This window comes from Ranitomeya variabilis, chromosome 3 (genome assembly GCF_051348905.1).
Source record: "Ranitomeya variabilis isolate aRanVar5 chromosome 3, aRanVar5.hap1, whole genome shotgun sequence".
Lineage (NCBI taxonomy): Eukaryota > Metazoa > Chordata > Amphibia > Anura > Dendrobatidae > Ranitomeya > Ranitomeya variabilis.
The window spans coordinates 727,182,170-727,205,109 of record NC_135234.1 but is presented as its reverse complement, the minus strand read 5'-3'; the positions used below and the strand labels follow the sequence as shown (position 1 = coordinate 727,205,109).

Genomic DNA, 22,940 nt, shown 5'->3' with positions numbered 1-22,940 from the left:
AGTAGAGAAAATCTTTGATTCTGCACATTAAAAAAGTATCTGCATTTTTGTACATGCGTTTCAGCACCAAAACCACACAGTTCAGCCACGTCTTTAGACACACAGTGGGTGCAGTTTTCATGAAATCACATCCATTTTGCTTGGACAGTTAAATGCAGCAGAATTTCTGTGCAAAAAAAAGTAGCAGAAAATACGCAGCATTTACGCTACATGTGAACACGGCCTAAATGTCCCAGCAAAGTGGATGTGATTTCATGAAATCTCGGTGCGTCTAAAGACACTGCTGTACTCTGCGGTTTTGATGCTTTTTTTTCTCTATAGACTTCTATGTGAAGCCTGAAAAAAATGCAAGGAAAAAAACTGCTGTTGCATTTTTAAGCGCAGAATCACAGCTTTTCTGTACTATTAAAAAAGCATTAAAAACGGGGATTCACATCTCACCAAAAACACATCAAATAAGGCGGAAAACGCATAAAAGAAACACACCAAACACACAATAATCAGAGAAGATTATTAATGCGGACACCTGCAGAAAAAAAGACAACATTTTTGCTACGTTTGAGCATGACCTCAGCATTAGGTTTTTATTACATTTTTTATGGGTTTAATAGAGGGAAAAAAAATGAATCATGACATTTTTTTTAACGCCATTTACTAATTCCCATATATAATCTTATCTCTTTGTTACTCGGACCATTACGATTACAGAGACACCAAATATGTTAATGTTATTTGCTGATTTGTGATATTTTTTTTGTTTATAAAACCCATTAAATATTACATTATTGTAAATTTTTATTTTTTAGCAATTTTATTGGAGGGAAAAATATATATCTTTTATTCTCCCTCTAGAATACAGAAACATAGAAATACACTGTTATACATAATGTAGCTCTATGTATCAGTATAATCTGTGTGTCAGTACTTACGATAAAAATTACAGACCTCTTCATTCTGTTTTGATGGGAAAACTTGCAAAATCGACTGTATCACATACTTATTTTCCGCACTGTACAATATGTTTCCTTGTACCTGTATCTTCTGCTTCTGAGTTCACTGCCTGCAAAGCAGCTCAAGATTACCAGATTCTCCTATGTTTATCATTGTGGGCTGTGAGTCATAGATAGAGCTGCTGCCTGTAAACATGGAGTCATGAGTTTGTGTCCTGAGGAGACCAGAGTACAGGAGAATAAGGGAATTGTTTAATTTCTCGAGGGGAAAGAGATGTGGCCCCGTACGCTGAAGAGGCGAAGAAGATGATGTAAAGGTGTTGAGTATTAGAAGTCGTCACAAAGCCACGATATGTCAGGACAGTCCTGTTGAATCCGAGATAGTTGAGAGCTATGCTACTATGTGCCATCTTAAAAGTACGTACTAACAGAACCTCAACCCTTCTTATACAGCTCCTATGCCCTTGATTGTTGAAGTATCTACACAACTGACCCCCTATAACAGTCCTTATGTAACATTGTTCATGGGGCTCATAATTAGGGATGAGCAGACCCGAACTTTAAAGCTTGGCGTTCGTACCAGACAGTTACTGTCCGGTATTAAATGCCGAACACAGACTTTTCCCGGAAGTCCGTTGCAATATTCGGAGTTCCGGTAGAATACTGTTGCAGAGAGACAAAGAAACATTTCTGGTTCAAAAGTTCGGGTCCCTATAGTTTTCAGTGGGATTCGGGTTCAAGTTCAGGTACAATTCTGTTACCTGAACTGAACTTTGGAATAAAGTTCCAGTACGAGAACCCAAACTTCCATGGGTCCTCTCATCCCAATCTAAATTCTGTATCTTTGAGACGTACACTGGGGCCTATTCCATAGTAAGCCAGTTTACCTTTTTGCCTATTTTTAGAATGTTGAATTAAACCATATACTGTGCTCAGTGTAAATGTGTACACCCCCTTTGAAAAGTATCATGAACACTTAGGCCGGGGTCACACATGCGTGTTTTACGGACGTAAGAGCGCAGAAACTACGTCCGTAAAACTCGCATTACATACTTCACAATTATTCTCAATGGGGCTGCTCCTATTAGCCGTATATTACGGTTCAGTATTATACGGCTTTCTACGGCCGTACAAAATCGCAGCATGCTGCGTTTGTCAGCGTATTGCGCAAAAAAAAATCGCCAATGAAAGTCTATGGGGGCGAGAAAAATACGGATTCCACACGGACCAGCAGTGTGACTTGCGAGAAATACGCAGCGGTGTTAGTGAAAAGTCGGTAATTCAATTGCCGGCTTTTCATTTCTCCTGCCTAAACCCGACATGATATGAGACATGGTTTACATACAGTAAACCATCTCATATCCCCTTTTTTTTTGCATATTCCACACTACTAATGTTAGTAGTGTGTATGTGCAAAATGTGGGCGCTGTAGCTGCTAAAATAAAGGGTTAAATGGCAGAAAAAAATGGCGTGGGCTCCCGCGCAATTTTCTCCGCCAGAATGGTAAAGCCAGTGACTGAGGGCAGATATTAATAGCCAGGAGAGGGTCCATGGTTATTGGCCCCCCCGTGGCTAAAAACATCTGCCCCCAGCCACCCCAGAAAAGGCACATCTGGAAGATGCGCCTATTCTGGCACTTGGCCACTCTCTTCCCACTCCCTGTAGCGGTGAGATATGGGGTAATGAAGGGTTAATGCCACCTTGCTATTGTAAGGTGACATTAAGCCAGATTAATAATGGAGAGGCGTCAATTATGACACCTATCCATTATTAATCCAATTGTTTGAAAGGGTTAAAAAACACACACACATGATTTAAAAGTATTTTAATGAAATAAACACAGCGGTTGTTTTAATAATTTATTGCTCTCTCAATCCATTTGCAGAACCTCGCTTGGCAAAATATTAAACGCACAAGATACATACCCTCAGCTGAACTGTCACGTCCCACGCGGTAATCCATCTGAAGGGGTTAAAATATTTTACAGGCAGGAGCCCTGCTAATGCAGCTGTGTGCTCGTGCTTGTAATTCCCCGGCGAATGAATGAAATGTAGGTCATTGACCTACATTTCCTTCAGTCGCAGTGATGCGCCCCCTGGTGGATGTCCTCATATGACCTGGAGCGTGGGAAAAAGTTCCCAGGCTGCAGATCATGAGAACATCCAGCAGGGGCGCATCACCGCGACTCAATGTAAGTACAGATCCAGCTTTCCTTTCAGCACCCGGGGATTACAGGCACGAGCGAGTGGTTTATCGCAGCTCCTGCCTGTAATATTAGTTAACCCCTTCAGATGGATTACCTCGTTGGACGTGATAGGACATCAGAAGGTATGTATCTTGTGCGTTTATTATTTTGCCAAGCGAGGGCCTGCAAATGGATTGAGAGAGCAATAAATTATTAAAACAACCGCTGTGTTTATTTCATTAAAATACTTTTAAATCGTGTGTGTGTGTTTTTTAACCCTTTCAGACAATTGGATTAATAATGGATAGGTGACATAATTGACGCTTCTCCATTATTAATCTGGCTTAATGTCACCTTACAATAGCAAGGTGGCATTAACCCTTCATTACCCCATATCCCACCGCTACAGGGAGTGGGAAGAGAGTGGCCAAGTGCCAGAATAGGCGCATCTTACAGATGTGCCTTTTCTGGGGTGGCTGGGGGCAGATGTTTTTAGCCACGGGGGGGCCAATAACCATGGACCCTCTCCTGGCTATTAATATCTGCCCTCAGTCACTGGCTTTACCACTCTGGCGGAGAAAATTGCGCGGGAGCCCACGCCAATTTTTTCCGCCATTTAACCTTTTATTTGAGCAGCTACAGCGCTGAAAATTTGCAAATACACACTACTAACGGTAGTGTGGAATATGCAAAAAAAAGGGGATATGAGATGGTTTACTGTATGTAAACCATGTCTCATATCATGTCAGGTTTAGGCAGGAGAAATGAGAAGCCGACAATTGAATTACCGGCTGTTCACAGATATCGCGATGAATGAAATCTAAATACAGAATATATATATATGTGTCACAATGACATATATATATACTGTATATATGTTTTCCCGAACATTTGAGCACATAAATCCATTAGATGTCGGTTTTGCAAGCCTGCGCGAAAATCTCGCAGTACGGATGCCATACGGATTACATACGGAGGATGCCATGCGCAAAATACGCTGACACACCCTGCCTACGGATCACTATTTTGGGAACATTTCTCCGTATTACGGCCGTAGTACGGACATATAATACGTGGCGTATTGTCTTACGCCAAGTGTGACCCCAGCCTTAGAGTTGACAAGTATTCTTTAATGAGGAGGAACACCAAGCATACAGGCCCTGGTCGCTTGAAGCGCTAAAAAAAGACACTAGCATGTACAGTGCTCAGCATACACGAGTTCACCGCCTTTGAAAAGTAAGATATTATTCAATATCTCATTGAATACAAGAAACGTGTCCAAAAAATTCTATCCAATAAAATGAAAGTAAGGTCAATAATATAACTTTCATTACAAAATATTCAGGTTTTACTTAAACTAGTTGATGCAAAAATGAATACACCCTAGATCAAAAACTACTACATCTACTATTTAGTATGAGCTCCATAATTTTTATGGGCAGTACAATGTCTTCTATGCCACTAAATCACTTTCACCTTGATCTTCTTCAGAAATGCAACAGGTGTAGGTTTTAGATCATTGTTACATTGGAAAAGTGCATTTCTACTATGGGCACTGAGTGATTTTAGCATCTTGTCTTTCAATCTAGAGCAGTACATCTGTAAATTCATGACAAAGTCAATGAAATGTAGCTCCCCGATACCAGCAGCACTCATGCAGCCTTATATAAGGACACTGCCACCACAATGTTTCACTGTAGTCACCATGCATTTTTATAAATTCATTTTTCTAAATGCACAGTGCCTACAGTGAGACATGGCGGTGGCCGTATCCTTCTGTGGAGTTGCATGAACGCTGCTGGTGTACAGAGCTACATTTAATTTATGATATCATGAATTCACACATGTACTGCTTTATATTGAAAGAGAATATGCTGCCATCACTGTGCCCTTCGTAGACGTGCACTTTTCCAACATATATTAATGATTCAAAGCATGTGGGAAAAATGTTGCATTTCTGAAGAAGAACAGGGTGAATGTGATTCAGTGGCCAAGTGTCTCCTCATCTGAACCCAACCGGACACCTATGGAGTATTTTGAAGAGACAAGTTGTCATCACAGATAGATGTAACAGTATATCGTCTGCTTTCCTCATTACATGCCTAGAAGATTTGGCGCTGTCCTTAAAAATCACGGAGGTCATACAAATACTAGATGTTGTAGTTTTTGATGTTGGGTGCATTCATTTTTGTGAGTTAAAATGAAGATTTTGTAATGAAAGTTAGAGTGTTAACCTCACTTTCGTGTTATGGGCTGAAAAAATGTTCTCTGAAACTTGACAAAATTTTGAAAATTGTTCTTGTATTCAGTGAGATATTGATTAAAATCTTTCTTTTCAAAGGGGTGTACTCATTTTTGTTAACCATTGAACATGTTTATGTCTTGGGTAGAAAAAGTTTTTTTTTGTGCCCTCCAAGTGATTAGGGCCTGTGTACTGGGCGGTCCTCCCCTGTTACAAAATACTTGGCAACTGTTGGCAAAGTAAGTGCTCCAGCTTATGTGTGGTTCGTTACCGGTCATCTTATTAAGGAAAGAAAAAGTTTTATTTTTTTTTAAATTGTAAAATCAATTGAAATGAATGGAACATTTGGCCACGAAAACCTTAACAAATGCATCTGGCCGGATACCAATCAATAATTCTTCCTGGAAATGGTCATGAGCAAAGTATTACTTCTGTTCTTGCACAATGCTTCGAGAAGCAAGTGTTGTTGGTTTAAAACCCATAGGAGCATTGTTAACCCACCATATTCCTGATTTTTTTGGTTAAGGTGTAAGTATTTTCATCATTCTTTTGTCTCTTTTGTCATTACCCTTCATTTTTGGTTCCTTTGTGTATTGGGATTATGATCCTATGATGGGAGATAATTTTCGATGTCTTCTACCTGGTATGTGCAGTCAACACTTACTGTGGTGACATTTGATATAACCTGCATAATTATATTATTATTATTTTATTTTAATCCCAAAAAAGCGATTCCTGGGAAATCCGTCTGTTATTTGATATATTATAAAGTCTCTTCTAAGGGCCAGCTGGGATAAATCTTGTCTTTTAATGATGTAAAAATGTGAACACACTTGATTAATGTTAATACCAGTCTCTATGTAGAATAATATATTTTATGTGGATTTTATTTTAGTTTTGACCTTTCCTCATTGATGATGTTTTTTTCCATAGTTACATGACAGGACCAAGATTGAAGACCTGACCTCTGAGAAGACAAATCTATTTGTAAATCTCCAATCAAAGGGATTAAAAGGAGGAGGTAATTATGGTATTTACTTTTTATCCCAGTAAAAAAGAGCTTGAAAAAGGAGAAGAAAAAACAGAACCCGGACGACTACTTGGAATCCCCTCTAGTTCTACTGGTTCCTTAGTTTGAAAAGTTTATTAATAAAGTCGTAATGGCTGCTGGAGTAGTGCGAGCAGCTCCTAAAATGTCTTGAAAAGTATTTCTTCTGCTTATCTTGGCCACAATAAATTATTTAATATAATGAAAGATATATTTATCATTTATTTAATAGGTAGATTTGGACAGACCACCCCACCTCTTGTCGACTTTCTCAAGGACATATTACGGAGATACCCAGAGGGAGGGCAGATCCTAAAGGTAATTACAAGTTCCTATATGCTAAACCTGTAAAACTGTAATGGTCATGTACTAATCTTTCCGCTCTCTTCAATATATATTTCCCTTCAGCAAACTTGTTCAGTTACCACATTCTGCTCATATACTGCCTCATGTAACTCTATGCCTACAGGAACCAAAAACTGTCCTGTAAGAAAAAACCCTATTAACCTGCAGATATGCTGTTAATCTGTAGAATATTAGAGTTCCAAAACTTTGTGACTACTGCCCTGAAGATATACAAAAAAAGGTTGCACTCTATCATGCCAAAACACGTCAAATATGAAATACATGAAATATGAATAGCAAAATGGCATTTTGAACATTAGGAAAAAAATTTTGAGACGCTTAGCACAGAATTTGGCCAAATAGTGTGAGCCTATCAACCATCGTCAAGGTGGCCTCATTAATCTGATGGGTCCCTGACCTCCCTGTCCAAATGTGAACACTTACCGAAGGCTAATGTCTGTATGCTTGGGTGAATATGGACACCTCTCTCAGGCCAATCTCACACGTCCAGATAATTCCGGTACCGGAAAAATCGGTACCGGAGTTATCCGTGTCCGTGAGCTCACGTGGCACATCAGTGTAGCACACGTGCGGCAGCCGTGTGCTGCCCGTGTGCTGACTGAGTACCACACGGACCGTGCAGGAGACAGCGCTACAGTAAGCGCTGTCCCCAGCGTTGTGCTAAAGCCGCCATTCATCCCTTCTCTCCAGCAGCGTTCGCTGGAGAGAAGGAATGAAAAATCAATGTTTTTTTATTTTTTTTGTGGTTAAAATAAACTTCCCAGCAACAGACCCCCTCCCATCCCCTGTGCGTCCGCCCGCTGGAAATAAAATACTCACCCAGCTCCCTCGTTGCTTCCTCTCAGCGCCGCAGCTTGTCCTGTATGAGCCGTCACGTGGTGCCGCTCATTACAGTGATGAATATTCGGCTCCACCCCTATGGGAGGTCTCCTGCACGGCACACGGACAGCATGCGTGTGCAGTACGTGTTTTACACGGACCCATTGACTTTAATGGGTCCGTGTGATCCGTGCGCTCCCACGAACACTGACATGTCTCCGTGTTTTTCAAACGGACACACGGTCCATGAAAACACGCTGACATGTGCAGAGACACATTGATTTTAATGTGTCTACGTGAGTCAGTGTCTCCGGTACGTGAGAAAACTGTCACCACACGTACCGGAGGCACTGACGTCTGAAACAGGCCTCAGCAAAGCCTACATATGGGTTGGCTGGAACCAAGTGTGATTAGATGTAATTAAAAACCAGATGGTGAAGGGAGGAGTGCTCAGTCAGTCCGCTAACATAGAAATGACAGAAAAACGACTGGCACATCCAAACTAGTGTGAATAGGTGCATACCAGGAGCAGCTACCTCCAATTCTGTGCTAAGCGTCTCAAAATTATTTTCCTAATGTTCAAAAAGCCATTTTGCTATTCATATTTCATGTATTTCATATTTGACGTGTTTTGGCATGATAGAGTGCAACCTTTTTTTGTATATTATACACTATGTTCCAAATTATTATGCAAATGACATTTTTCTCTGATTTTCCTAAATGGTCGGTGCAAATGACAGTCAGTCTAATAAAAGTCATCACCCGTTAGATAATACATCGAATTTTATTGAAGAAACCTCCCAATGATAACAGTGTAATCTCCAAAATGAATAAAAACTCACAATGCACTGTTCCAAATTATTAGGCACAGTAGAATTTCTAAACATTTGATTGATGTTTTAAAGAACTGAAAATGCTAATTTGTGGAATTTGCAGCATTAGGAGGTCACATTCACTGAACAAAAAAGCTATTTAACGCCAAAACATCCCAACAGGCCAAGTTACATGTTAACATAGGAACCCTTCTTTGATATCACCTTCACATTTCTTGCATCCATTGAACTTGTGAGTTTTTGGAGAGTTTCTGCTTGTATTTCTTTGCATGAAGTCAGAATAGCCTCCCAGAGCTGCTGTCTTGATGTGAACTGCCTCCCACCCTCATAGATCTTTTGTTTGATGATACTCCAAATGTTCTCTATAGGGTTGAGGTCAGGGGAAGATGGTGACCACCCCATGAGTTTATCTCCTTTTATGCCCATAGCAGCCAATTACTCAGAGGTATTCATTGTCATGCATGAAGATGATTTTGTTCCTGAAGGCACGTTTCTGCTTTTTAGACCATGAAAGAAAGTTGTCAGTCAGAAACTCTATATACTTTGCTGAGGTCATTTTCACACCTTCAGGAACCTTAAAGGGCCCTACCAGCTGGTTCCCCATGATTCCAGCCCAAAACATGACTCCTCCACCTCCTTGCTGATGTCGCAGCCTTGATGGGACATGGTGGCCATCCACCAACCATCCACTACTCCATCCATCTGGACCGTCCAGAGTTGCTCGACATTCATCAGTAAACAAGACTGTTTGAAAATTAGTCTTCATGTATGTCTGGGCCCACTGCAACTGTTTCTGCTTGTGAACACTGTTTAGAAGTGTCCGAATAGTAGGTTTAGGCACCACAGCAAGCCTTTGAAGGATCCTACACCTTGCGATTCGAGGGACTCCAGACGCACCAGCAGCTTCAAATAACTGTTTGCTGCTTTGTAATGGTATTTTGGCAGCTGCTCTCTTAATCCAATGAATTTGTCTGCCAGAAAACTTCCTCATTATGCCTTTATTTGCATGAACTCTGTCTGTGCTCTGTTTCAGTCACAAATCTCATCAGAGTATGATAATCACTCTTAAGTTTTCGTGAAATATCTAATTTTTTCATACCTTGTCCAAGGCATTGCACTATTTAACGCTTTTCAGCAGCAGAGAGATCCTTTTTATTTCCCATATTGCTTGAAACCTGTGACCTGCATAATAATGTGGAACATCATTTTTGAGTAGTTTTCCTTTAATTAGAATTACCTGGAAAACTAATTATCACATGTGTTTAAGATTGATTTCAGTGATTCATTGAGCCCTGAGACACAATACTATCCACGAGTTTATTTGAAAAACATAACAATTACATCTTTAAGACACTTAAATCCAATTTGCATAATAATTTGGAACACAGTGTATATGGAGGTAGCTGCTCCTGGTATGCACCTATTCACACTGGTTTGGATGCGCCAGTCATTTTTCTGTCATTACTGCCCTGAAGACCCAGTTACCAGGAGGAAATGGACTTTATTCCCCCTGGCAGACCGGCTTTCAGTCGTAGAGGTGTGGCCGACACGATACTGAGTGGCAGCTGTAACCACGCCCCAGCACTGACTGACAGCACGCTCAGCAGTGCATCTGCACAGAGCTGACAGTCACCGCTGGTGTATGGTCACAGCCGCCGCTTGCCATCGCATCGGCAGTGTCTCAATGATTGAAAGCCGGAGGTAGCCGGGAGGAATAATGTTCATTTATTCTTTTAAGCCAGGTCTTCAGTGAAGTAGCCACGTGGCTTTAGATCGCTATTAACCTGCATATTATCCACATATCTGCAGGCCCATAGTGTACTTTTAACATGACAGGTTCCTTTTATATCTACACCTACAAAAGTAAAGTAAATACATGGCTGTTGTTCTTCTGTAATGCTGATTACATTGACACCTTAGGTGAAGAAATCCGCTGTGTGGTTCTACTTTCATCAGAATTTGATGTCTTCTGCTAATTAGATTTCGGTGCACAGGGGCCGGACTGTGCACTGGGTCGTCTTATCCCTGTCTGTGATCCCCGGCCCCTTCGCCTGCCTCCTGTGAATGTTTGAAGTCTCAGCAACGTCCTGTCAATCAGAATCCGGAGGCAGGCGGAAAGTTCAGAAATCACAGATGGGGAGGAGAAGACCCCGTGCACAGTCCGGCCCCTGTGCACCGAAATCTAAATAGTAAAAACTACAAATGCTGATTACAAAAGAACCACAAAGCGGATTTTTTCACCAAAGGTATCAATGTAATCAGTATTACAGCGCCATTACAGCCACAGCATTGCTTTACACTACACAATCGTGCAGACAGGTTCTCTTTAAGTCCAGTTGAATCCTTTATTTTTACAATTCTGCAATCTAGGAGCTGATTCAAAATGCAGAAGATGCAGGAGCCAGTGAAGTCAAATTCCTCTTTGATGAAACACATTATGGCACTGAATCCCTTTGGTCAAAGGAAATGGCCCAATATCAAGGTATGTTACTGATCCATGTTATTTTAGAGCCACACGCTGCTCGCTTAATTTTGACAAAATTGGATTGTCAGTCTGAAACGTCATTCCAGCTTTATTATCTAACCAGTTACCCATCCTGCATTTCAAAGGATTTTTCCAACTACTAACATTTCTGAAATACTGATAGGATAGACCATAGATGGGTGGTTGAACCTTAGAACCTCACAGTTGCTAAAAAATTTTCCTTAACGTGAAAAATGGCCAGTGTGAATTAAGAGCTGGCTGTATTGTCTCAGCCAAGTATGTGTGACTCTGAAATACTAAGGCAGTATACTGTAAGTTCACACTGGGCGTTTTTGCAGCATTTTTGCCAATTTTCAGCTGCGTTTTACAATACCAGCAAAATCTATGAGATTTCAGAAATCTCATGCACACCCATTGTTTTTTTTGTCATCAGGATTTTGTGCTTTGCATGTTTTTTTGCACAATGGAGCATGTCACTTCTTTCAGCATTTTTCACCCATTGAAATGAATGAGTGGTGAAAAAATGCTGGAAAAATGCAGGTATCGGGTTTTGCTACATTTTGATACCTGCTCAGGCACGTAGGGTGAGACCTTTCAATCCAAGGCATCTGGCGGGGAAAGACCTGACCGGACAGAGACCTGTCAAAAATGGGCAGCAGGCTGGGAGAGACCTGACCGGACATGTAGGGAGAGACCTGTAAATCCAGGACAGCGGGCAGGGAGAGACCTGGCCGGACACGTATGGAGAGACCTGTGAATTTAGGGCAGCGGGCAGTGAGAGAACTGCCCAGGCACGTAGGGAGAGACCTGTCAATCCAAGGCAGCGAGTGGGGAAAGACCTGAACGAACAAATAGGGAGAGACCTGTCCATAAAGGGCAGCGGGCTGGGAGAGACCTGACCGGACATGTAGGGAGAGATCTGTCAATCCAGGACAGCGGGCTGGGAGAGACCTGGCCGGACATGTATGGAGAGACCTGTCAATTTAGGGCAGCGGGCGGCGAGAGACCTGCCCAGGCACGTAGGGAGAGACCTGTCAATCCAAGGCAGCGGGCGGGGAAAGACCTGAACGAACACATAGGAAGAGACCTGTCCATAAAGGGCACAGCGGGCTGGGAGAGACCTGACCGGACATGTAGGGAGAGACCTGTCAATCCAGGACAGCGGGCGGGGAGAGACCTGACTGGGCATGTACGGAGAGACCTGTCGATCCATGGCAGCGGGCTGGGAGAGACTTGACTGGGCACGTACGGAGAAATCTGTTAATAAAGGGCAGCGTGCGGGGAGTGGTCAGTGGCCATTGATCAGGCAGCTTGTATCAGCTGTCAGGTTTCCTTTAATATTGGTAGTAATGTCATCTCTCTAGGATATGGTGTTACATCACTGCCCTGTTCACTTTATTGAGTCTTGTTGCACATTGGATGGCTGGTAGATCCGTTGTGGAATAGAAACGACTAGAGAAACTCTGTGTCTTGTTATTGGAATTTGTGGAAGTCCCATAGGGCAATCTGAGTATTATTGTAAATCTTAGTAATATCCCATGACGTTATTATATGTGAATGCTTCTTTACTGCTAATAAAATATCTTAGGGTTGTAGATACTTGAAACTCCCAATGGATAAGCAGACAACACATAATATAGGTCTCAGTTTTGGCATGATCATATGAATCTATGTAGTTGGTGCCTGTCCGAATATACTAAAAAATATTTCTCCTACCCCTTTACTTTTCTTAGGTCCTGCGCTTTACGTATACAATAATGCGGTTTTCACTCCGGAAGACTGGCATGGAATCCAAGAAATTGCCAGAAGCAGGAAAAAAGATGACCCGCTGAAGGTCGGGAGGTTTGGAATTGGATTTAACTCCGTTTACCATATAACAGGTGATGATCTATGGTAGATACAGCTTTTCAGTGTTCATTATATAGAAGAACAAAATTCAGTTCTCCCAACTGAGATGCGAAAAACAAAAATAATTTTATTGGCATAGGTACATCCATTGTTTGACGTTTCGACCAACACTAGACCTTCATCAGAAATTGTTTTCAGCTCTTGAAGATGAAAATGTCAGGTACACCTGAGCAAAGAAAATATGGAGAATCCAAGATGAGCGCTGGAGATATGCAATGCCGTGCTGGGGGTGAGGGGCCTTACCCCTGGCACGGCAGTGCATATCTCCAGCTCTCGTTAACTTCCGAACAGGCCGCTATAGCCGGCAGACTTTAAGACGTTATTTGGCCATGAACTGCCATGGCAAACATCAGGACCACATGATCGAGATCTTAGAATGCCAATGGGGTGGAAGAGGGAACCCCCTCACTCTGTTAACCATTTAGATGCTGTAGTCACTATTGACAGCAGCATCTAAGGGGTTAAACAGCCATGGTTGATGCTAACACTGACCGTGGCTGATGCAGCACGTTGTCAGCTATAGTGTACAGCTGACAGCTGCTGGATTGTCTACTGCCGGAGGATACTATTCTCTTCTATCGTAGGTCAGTAAGAAGATATATTGGTGGTCATTAAGGGGTAAAGCTGCACAGAAAATGTAAGAAGGAAAAAAACAGAAAAAATATTAAGGTGTTTTTCACCCAAAAAAATGGCAAAAATTATTTCTGAGTAAGCCTTAAAGAGGTTGTCCACTACTGACCACAAGGTGCTGTATACAATAAAAAATGCATACTTGACCACCCGGACCAGCTCCACTCTTCCACTCTGAGCCCCGTGTTCCCCTGTGATCTTTTTGACGGAAAAGTGAAGGCTCCATCTTTGTAGCGGCTGCAGTACTCATTTGACATAATTTATCGCTGGGGGACACCAGGCTCAGAGCGGAGAAGCGGTTCCAGCCCAAAAGATAGGTATGTATTTTTTATTTTATGCAGCACCATTGGGACATTCATAAGGGGTTGTCCAGATGATGACATTACTTTTAATAGCTGAAGGTTAGCATTCAGGAACTTTATCAATTTGCCTGATCAAATAATGGCTACAAAGAGTCTCTCATTTCTGAGAACTCAACATATTCATGCATTTCGTGGGTAGCTCCAAAAATAAAATAACCCTCTGTAATTCCTCATTTTCCCTGTAGATGTGCTGCAGTAAAATCATACACTTCCAAAGTCCACTGATTACAGCCAATTGGGCCGCCCCCTTTAATGAAAAATATTTTCTCAGTTTTTCCATTCATCTGAAACACTGGTAGCGCCAATGTACAGTAGAAAAATTAAAAGAAACTCTGCCTTGGTTTTGGATGTTGTGGAAATCCAATTGGTTCTGAGTATCTGAGTATTATTCTAGCAATATCCCACTATCTGTTATAATACCATGGTGTGTTATTAGTGGTTTTAGAAGAAAAAAAATGAACAAATTAATCTCTTTAGCATAAATAAAGTATATTTTCTTTATATCTGTTATACCAGCACATAGTCTCAATGATATTCACTAATGTTTTGTATTTTTCCTCATTAGATGTTCCCAGTATTTTCAGTGGTGATCAGATAGGGATGCTGGATCCCCACCAAGTACTCTTTGGACGTCATGAGTCAGGCCAGTGTTGGAACATTAAAGAAGACAGCAAAGAAATAAGTGAACTGGTGGACCAATTTGCCCCATATATTGACATTTTTGGGAGCACAAAAGAAACCCTTGTGGAAGGTTATTACCCAGGAACCTTCTTCAGATTCCCTCTTCGTGTCCAGCCATCATTGCTGAGTCACAATGTTTATAATAAAGAGAAAGTTCTAGAACTGTATGAATCCTTTAGAGCAGATGCAGATACCGTGCTTCTATTTCTGAAGAATGTCCAGAAAGTGTCTTTACACATTCGAGAGGCAGATGGATCTGAAAAGCTGGTTTTCCGTGTCACAGCAAGTGAGAACAAGCTGCTAAAACATGATAGACCCAACTCTATCAAAATCCTTGGAAGAGCCATTGATAGTTACTGTAAAGGAGTCCCGAGCAATAGTATAACATGTGTTGCCTATCATGTAAATATTGTAGCAGAGGATGAAAGTGTCAAAGAAACGCAAACCTCCTCATGGCTGGTGTGCAACAGTGTTGGAGGCCGAGGCATCTGCACTGAATTAGACTCTCTCGCTGATGACCTAAAATTTGTCCCTAGTATTGGAATTGCCATGCCATTGTGGCACAATGGAGAAGAAAAGGGAGCAGAGTCACAGTTTATTGGAAGGGCATTTTGTTTTCTTCCATTACCACCAGGAGATGAGAGCAAGACGGGTCTCCCTGTTCATATTAGTGGCTTCTTTGGCTTAACAGACAACCGAAGGAGCATAAAGTGGAGAGAACTGGACCAATGGCGAGATCCAGCAGCTCTTTGGAATGAACTTCTGGTCAAAAATGTTGTTCCAAAAACATATGCAACTCTTATTTTGGAAGGTATCAAGAGAATGGGAACAGAAGAGAATCCCGAGTTCCCTCTTTCTGCTGATAGCATTTACCGAGTGTGGCCATCATTGGACCAAGTAAGGACACACTGGAAGCCTATCATAGAACCTCTGCTCAAGGAACTTTTTCAGAATCCAGTCATATATTCTGCCACGAAATGCTGGTTAAAAGAATCTGATGTAAATTTCACAGAAATCGATGAACATCAGGAGTACACAAAAACTATCCTGAACTACCTCCAGACCTCAGGGACTCAGATCGCCAAGGTACCGGCTAATGTTGCTGCTGCATTCCAAATCCCAATAAACAATTCTAAGCCGGTGAAGAAGGTCACCCCAGCACTGGTCCGTCAGGTGTTAAGGAAATGTGGACACAAAGGACCTGTTCATGAGAAGCTTCACATCCTTGAGTTCATACTTAGTGATGAGAATTACAGTGATCTTATTGGGCTTGAAATACTTCCGCTGCAGAATGGAAGCTTCATTTCTTTCTCTTCATCTGTATCAGATAAAGATGTTGTTTACATAACCTCAGAAGAATACCCCAGGTACGAGCAGATACCCTACTGGGAATTGGATGTATTAAATATTGAGTTTACCGTATTTGTAATGTATAGGCTTCTGTTATCTTCTCTTATGGGCCATGAGTGAATGGGACATGAGTGGGATGTTGGGGTTCTGGATCTAATCCTACATTCTGCTATACTGTATTATCATCCCTGATTTCAGAAATAGTTTTGGTTCATGTTCATGCTGTTATTGTATATCTCTATCAGGCTCCAAAAAATACAAATTAAGAGTAATATATACAGTACAGACCAAAAGTTTGGACACACCTTCTCATTTAAAGATTTTTCTGTATTTTCATGACTATGAAAATTGTACTTCACACTGAAGGCATCAAAACTATGAATTAACACATGTGGAATTATATACTTAACAAAAAAGTGTGAAACAACTGAAATTATGTCTCATTTTCTAGGTTCTTCAAAGAAGCCACCTTTTGCTTTGATGACTGCTTTGCGCACTATTGGCATTCTCTTGATGATTAAACAGGTAGTCACCAGGAATGGTTTTCAATTCACAGGTGTGCCCTGTCAGGTTTAATACCGTATGTGGGATTTCTTGCCTTATAAATGGGGTTGGGACAATCAGTTGTGTTGTGCAGACGTCTGGTGGATACACAGCTGATAGTCCTACTGAATAGACTGTTAGCTGCTTTTTTCTTGCCATAATACAAATTCTAAGTAAAGAAAACCGAGTGGCCATCATTACTTTAAGAAATGAAGGTCAGTCGGTCTGAAAAATTGGGCAAACTTTGAATGTGTCCCCAAGTGCAATGGCAAAAACCATCAAGCGCTACAAAGAAACTGGCTCACATGAGGACCGCCCCAGGAAAGGAAGACCAAGAGTCACCTCTGCTTCTGAGGATAAGTTTATTCGAGTCACCAGCCTCAGAAATCGCAGGTTAACAGCAGCTCAGATTAGTGACCAGGTCAATGCCACACAGAGTTCTAGCAGCTGACACATCTCTACAACAACTGTTAAGAGGAGACTTTGTGCAGCAGGCCTTCATGGTAAAATAGCTGATAGGAAACCACTGCTAAGGACAGGCAACAAGCAGAAGAGACTTGTTTGGGCTAAAGAACACAAGGAATGGACATTAGACCAGTGGAAATCTGTGCTTTTGTCTGATGAGTCCAAATTTGAGATCTTTGCTTCCAACCACCGTGTCTTTGTGCGATGCAGAAAAGGTGAACGGATGGACTCAACATGCCTGGTTCCCACCGTGAAGCATGGAGGAGGAGGTGTGATGGTGTGGGGGGGCTTTGCTGGTGACACTGTTGGGGATTTATTCAGAATTGAAGGCATACTGAACCAGCATGGCTACCACAGCATCTTGCAGCGGCATGCTATTCCATCCAGTTTGCGTTTAGTTGGACCATCATTTATTTTTCAACAGGACAATGACCCCAAACACGGCTCCAGGCTGTGTAAGGGCTATTTGACCAAGAAGGAGAGTGATGAGGTGCTACGCCAGATGACCTGGCCTCCACAGTCACCAGACCCGAACCCAATCGAGATGGTTTGGGGTGAGTTGGACAGCAGAGTGAAGGCAAAAGGGCCAACAAGTGCTAAGCATCTCTGGGAACTCCTTCAAGATTGTTGGAAGACCATTCCTGGTGACTACCTCTTGAAGTTCATCAAGAGAATGCCAAAAGTGTTCGAAGAAGTCATCAAAGCAAAAGGTGGCTACCTTGAAGAACCTAGAATATAAGACATAATTTCAGTTGTTTCACACTTTTTTGTTAAGTATATAATTACACATGTGTTAATTCATAGTTTTGATGCCTTCAGTGTGAATGTACAATTTTCATAGTCATGAAAATACAGAAAAATCTTTAAATGAGAAGGTGTGTCCAAACTTTTGGTCTGTACTGTACTTACAATCTGAATTCCAAGTTACTTTCAGCCTGTTAAGGGTTTAGCTAGCATCTCATTATATTGTATTGAACGTCTGTTGGAAAAAAAAAAGTTTTCAACTAAATTTGAGGAAAGGAAAGGGTAGACATGTTTATAGTCACTGCTCCGGTGGATTGCGTTTGGTGGCCATATGTTATGTACAATGACGCGTCCTCGAACTAAAGGCCCACATAGACTGAAGGCAGCTGAATCCGCTGATCAACGGCATTATGAATATGGGGGCCAACTGATGGTCAGGAGAGGTGTCTGAGCGATGGCCAGGAGTGCACGTCCAATTTTAAACTGCCAATCGCATTGTTCTCCCCGAAATATGCCACCAATTGACGGAAGCTGACAGTTGGTGGCTTTTTCATAGAGAATACAGGAGCGCTCGGTCGAGTGTTGACCAAGAAGGCTGGCAGCCGAACGATAGGCCGAAGAATCTGTCAGTCGATGTCTATCTGATGTGTATGGCCAGCATTAGTATGCAAAGAGAAAGGGGCATTGCAGGAAACAAAAGGTTTTTGGCACTTTACAGAAAAGGAAAAGAGAAGGATCCATTTTGTAGGATTCTTTTTTTTTCCACAAGACAGGCACCATAAATGTTTGATTGTGGAATCTGTTCTTCCGTTGTCTATTATAGAAATGCATTATATGTTGTCTCCAAATATTGTGGAAGTAAACGGTGATTAAACTTTAACAAAAGTGGGAAAAGGGACATAATTTTTACAACTAATTACAATGTTCATTTAGGGGAAAAAGAGATAAGTGATTAAAACAAAACTGGTATGTCTTCCAGATCACTTTTTCCAGGGTTGGAAGGAAGACTTCTTTCTGAAGAATTAAAGCCCAAAATTCTAATAGCCTTGAAGGAAGCTGCGACTAGTAGAGGTGAGGATCCAGGACTGTCCAATTTTTAGCTTTTGTTTGGCTTACCCTTTATACATTGACCCATGTTCACTTTTCATCTGGGACCCAATGCATGCTTCTATCATTATTACGTTTCTACAACTACACATTAATCGATGAGAAAATCTATTTGTCCTATAATTTTTTTGGGGAAATTTAATACCATCAAATTATATAACTGCAGTGATCAGTGAGAATGAAGCTTGGGGCATATGTTCAAGATCCCGAGCCACCGAAAAGTTGTACCAGGAGATTCCAGCTATTATTGGCAATAACTCCATACTGTATAGGATCCATATACAAATCACAAGGAAAAAATCAATGCGATATGTTTACATTTTAGGAATGAGCGAGCTTTTATTTTATTTTAATTTTATGAAAATACATTTTCTAGAGCTGTGGCTGTCATTTTGATGAACCATAGATGGGCAGGCAAAGGGTTAAAGAAAAAAATTAATACCTCACTGCTCACCTGTCCCGCTGATCCCAAAGTTCGCCTTCTGGTTCCTAGAGCTTCTTCTTTTCCCCTCCCCCTTGCGTCTATTCTCTTTGACGTCTTAAATTCGAGCCGTACCTCATGGCTCGACTAAGGCCTTCGATTTCACTGTGTGCCGTCACATGTCGTGATGTTACAATGTGCGTCGCCCGAGTGACTACATGGTGCACAAGTCATGGCTTAGATTAAGGAGGCTCACTAGTGATGAGTGAACGTGCTCGGATAAGGTGTTATCCCTGCATGTGGCTGGGTGTCAACCGCGAGACATGCAGCTGCGGGGACACGAACATATTATTCAAGCACGCCGAAGACACTCCGTTGGCACCTTAACCAAGCATATTCGCTCATCACTAGTTGTGACTGGAGTATTATTATTTTTTATTATTTTTATTTTTTTTCATCACCTATGTTTATTATGCTCTGGGGTCTTGGAGACCCCAAAGTATAATAAAAACTAATTAATTAAATTTTCAGAGAATAACTTCGCTGCAAATTGAATTTCTCCTTCGCCTCATTGGGGGACACAGGACCATGGGACACAGGACCATGGGTTATGCTGCTGTCTCTAGGAGGCTGACACTAAGCTGAGACAAAAAAAGGTTAGCTCCTCCCCTGCAGTATACACCCTCATACTGGCTTCCAGACACCCAGTTCAAGCTTAGTGTCCGTAGGAGGCACACTGATTTTTATTCTCATGGATTTTTTCTTTTTAATCTATTCCGGACGAAGGGGGCGACGGATTCTTTCATGGTCCGATCTCCCCCGAACCAACAACAGGCGAGCACGGGAGTTTCACCTCACCGTATCCTCTCCTGCGACGTGGGAGCCACTGCCTGAGCTGATCTTTTTTGGGGCGACGGTTTTTTCCCTAGAAGGGCACCGTTCTCCCCACTTAGTCCAGACGAGCACTGGTGTTTTCCTCCAGTACCCTCTTCTGCAGCCAGGCCTTTTTATGCCGGACTGCCCTGTCCACCAGGTTTCACCCTCGGCTGTACAGAGGCACTAGTACCCGTGGCGTCCGTGCGATATTCCCTGCATCACCACTGCATGCGGCTGATTCAGGGGTGGACGGTTCCTCTCCACCCCCCGTTTCTGGGGCTGGTGGATGGAGGCTTCCCATCCCCTGCACCGTCCCTGTTTTTCACCCCAATTACCTCAGTCCCGGTGCGCTGCTCCATCACGGTAAGTGTCTCGGGGGTAGGGGGGGTGGTCACTGGTCCGGCGGTCCGGAGGGCTCCCCATGTTCTAGTGGCACTCCTTATTCTTGGGCCTCTTGATACCGCGGCCTTCAGCGGCAGCGCGCCAGGCCGATGGTACAAATTTAGTCCCCGGCTTCGGCCTAGACGACCGGGAATCTGGCGCTTCCCGATAGGCTCCGCCCCCTTTTTTCGCGTAATCGCGCGGCTCCGCCCCCTTTTCGCTAGGCTCCGCCCTTTTCGAGTCATCGCGCGGCTCCGCCCCCTTTTCGCGTCATCACGTGGCTCCGCCCACCAGTCCTGGCGCTTCTCGCTGTGTGCGAGATCTTCCCCCAGGTCTCGGCGGCCATCTTGGATCTCATATGCACGCTGCAGCACCAGGTCTCCCAGCTGCAGCGTCTCCCACGTGCAGCTCTGTGCACGCCGGCTGTCGCCTAGTTCTCCTGCCGCCTCCCTCTTCCTCGTTGGGACACAGGACCAGGGTAAGGAGACCGTCAGCTCTCTCCTGCAGTCTCGCTCTCGCTTCCCCTCCCAGGGAATCAGGCTAGCCCCTGGCATTAGTTTACACCATGTCTCAGTCTAAGACTAAGAAATCCACAAAGGTGCATTCGACCTTTTTTTCTGCGTGTACCACCTGCCAGGCTCCACTTCCCCGCCCTCAAAGCTCTCCCCTCTGCTCTGCCTGCGATGCCCCAGGTGCCCAGGAGCCCTCCACCGCCACCGACTCCGGTGTACCTAGCCCCCCCCCCGTGGGTTGTTTCACTTTCGCAGTCCGTGGATTTTTTAGCCAACGCCATCAAATCCATTCAAAATCCTCCCGGGGAACGGGGCAATCCGTTACAGGTCCTAAGGGATCCCTACGTAGCAGGGGAATCGTCTACCAGCAGGGGCCGCTCTCCACTTATAGAGGCACGGTCGTCCAGAAAACGGATCCGTACTACCTCTCCTGGGCGTTCACCTCGCCACTCAGTCTCTGGCAGCTCCACCTCTCGCTCACCCTCTTTGGGGGCTCGCAGCGTTCAAGACTCTGAACATGAGTCCGAGGTATCATTGGACCCGGAGGCTCCGGAGTTCAGAGCTACGGTTAACTCCCTCATTGTAGCAGTCAATCACGCGCTTAGGGTGGATGATGACCCTAATTCCGCTCCGGAACACGCGGTTTCTTTTACCAGAACCAAGCGTTCCCACAAGACTTTTGCCTCTCACCCAGCTTTTCTTGATATAGTCAAGCGTCACAGGGAGCGTCCAGATAAACGTTTCTCGGGTAAGAAGGATCTGGTATCGAAGTATCCCTTCTCAACAGATCTCGTGAAAGACTGGACGGATCCCCCTATAGTAGACCCTCCGGTCTCGCGCCTGGCCTCTAAAACACTTCTCTCAGTCCCGGACGGCGCTTCAATTAAGAGTCCCACTGAACGCCAGCTAGACTCCCTAGCTCGCTCAGTGTATGAGGCCTCAGGCTCTTCCCTGTCCCCCTCATTCGCCGCGGCTTGGGTGACTAAGGCAATGGTTTCCTGGGCGGATGCTCTAGCGAAATCTATTCACGAACAGGACCTCCCGTCTGAGATGGCGGACCTGGCTAAGCAGTTAGCCATGGCTAGTGATTATGTGATGTACGCATCTCTTGATGCGGCGAATTGCGCAGCATCGGCGGCCGCTAACGCCATCGCTATTAGAAGGACTCTTTGGCTCAGAGAGTGGCGCGCAGACTCCTCCTCTAAAAAATCTCTGATCTCTCTCCCTTTTCAAAGCGGGCGTCCTTTTGGCGAAAGGCTTGACCAGCTTATTTCCGACGCCACGGGAGGAAAGACCAAGTTTCTTCCCCAACAGAGGCCCAAGGCGGCTTTCCAGCGTCAACCTTATTTTCGCTTTCGGTCCTTTCGTACCAGCCCAGCCTGGTCCAATCCTACCGGTCGCCCCAGATCGGACCGATCCGCTCGCACAGACAGAGACGTTCGCCCCTCCTTCAGGCCGATCCCTTCCTGGCGCGGAAAACCTAGGCAGCCCAGAACCAGAGGTTCCAGACCTCCCAGATTCCCGTCTCAATGACTCGGGAACGGCGCCAGTCGATACCACCAGAGTAGGCGGACGTCTACTCCTTTTTCAGCAGGCCTGGCTCTCCGTCGTTCAAGACGGATGGGTCAGGGACCTGGTATCGTCGGGCTACAAAATAGAGTTCTCCTCTCCTCCTCCAACCCGGTTTTTCCCCTCTCGTCTCCCCAGCTCGGGAGCTCAGTCTCGCGCCCTTCTTTGCGCTATCCACTCCCTCCGCCAGAGCGGGGTCATTGTTCCGGTCCCGGAACACGAGAGGTTCAAAGGTTTCTACTCAAACCTCTTCGTAGTGCCAAAAAAGGACAGAACAGTGCGCCCCATTTTGGATCTGAAACTCCTGAACAAGTGTGTAAGAGTCCGGCACTTCAGGATGGAATCACTCAGATCGGTCATCTCTTCGTTGGAAAGAGGGGAATTCTTGGCCTCGATAGACATCAAGGATGCCTATCTTCACATCCCTATTTTCCCGCCTCATCAAAGGTTCCTCCGCTTTGCC

General features: G+C 43.7%; 1 protein-coding gene across 1 annotated transcript in view; it reads left to right on the top strand.

Moving 5' to 3' along the window:
* The window catches only part of SACS (sacsin molecular chaperone), a 102,899-nt gene that overhangs the window by 55,413 nt on the left and 24,546 nt on the right, over positions 1-22,940 (top strand). The window contains exons 4-9 of the mRNA XM_077298390.1: positions 6,311-6,398; positions 6,658-6,743; positions 10,814-10,925; positions 12,662-12,808; positions 14,394-15,876; positions 18,591-18,682. Of these exons, the coding sequence (XP_077154505.1) occupies positions 6,311-6,398; positions 6,658-6,743; positions 10,814-10,925; positions 12,662-12,808; positions 14,394-15,876; positions 18,591-18,682 (2,008 nt within the window). The remainder of the gene's footprint in view (positions 1-6,310; positions 6,399-6,657; positions 6,744-10,813; positions 10,926-12,661; positions 12,809-14,393; positions 15,877-18,590; positions 18,683-22,940) is intronic.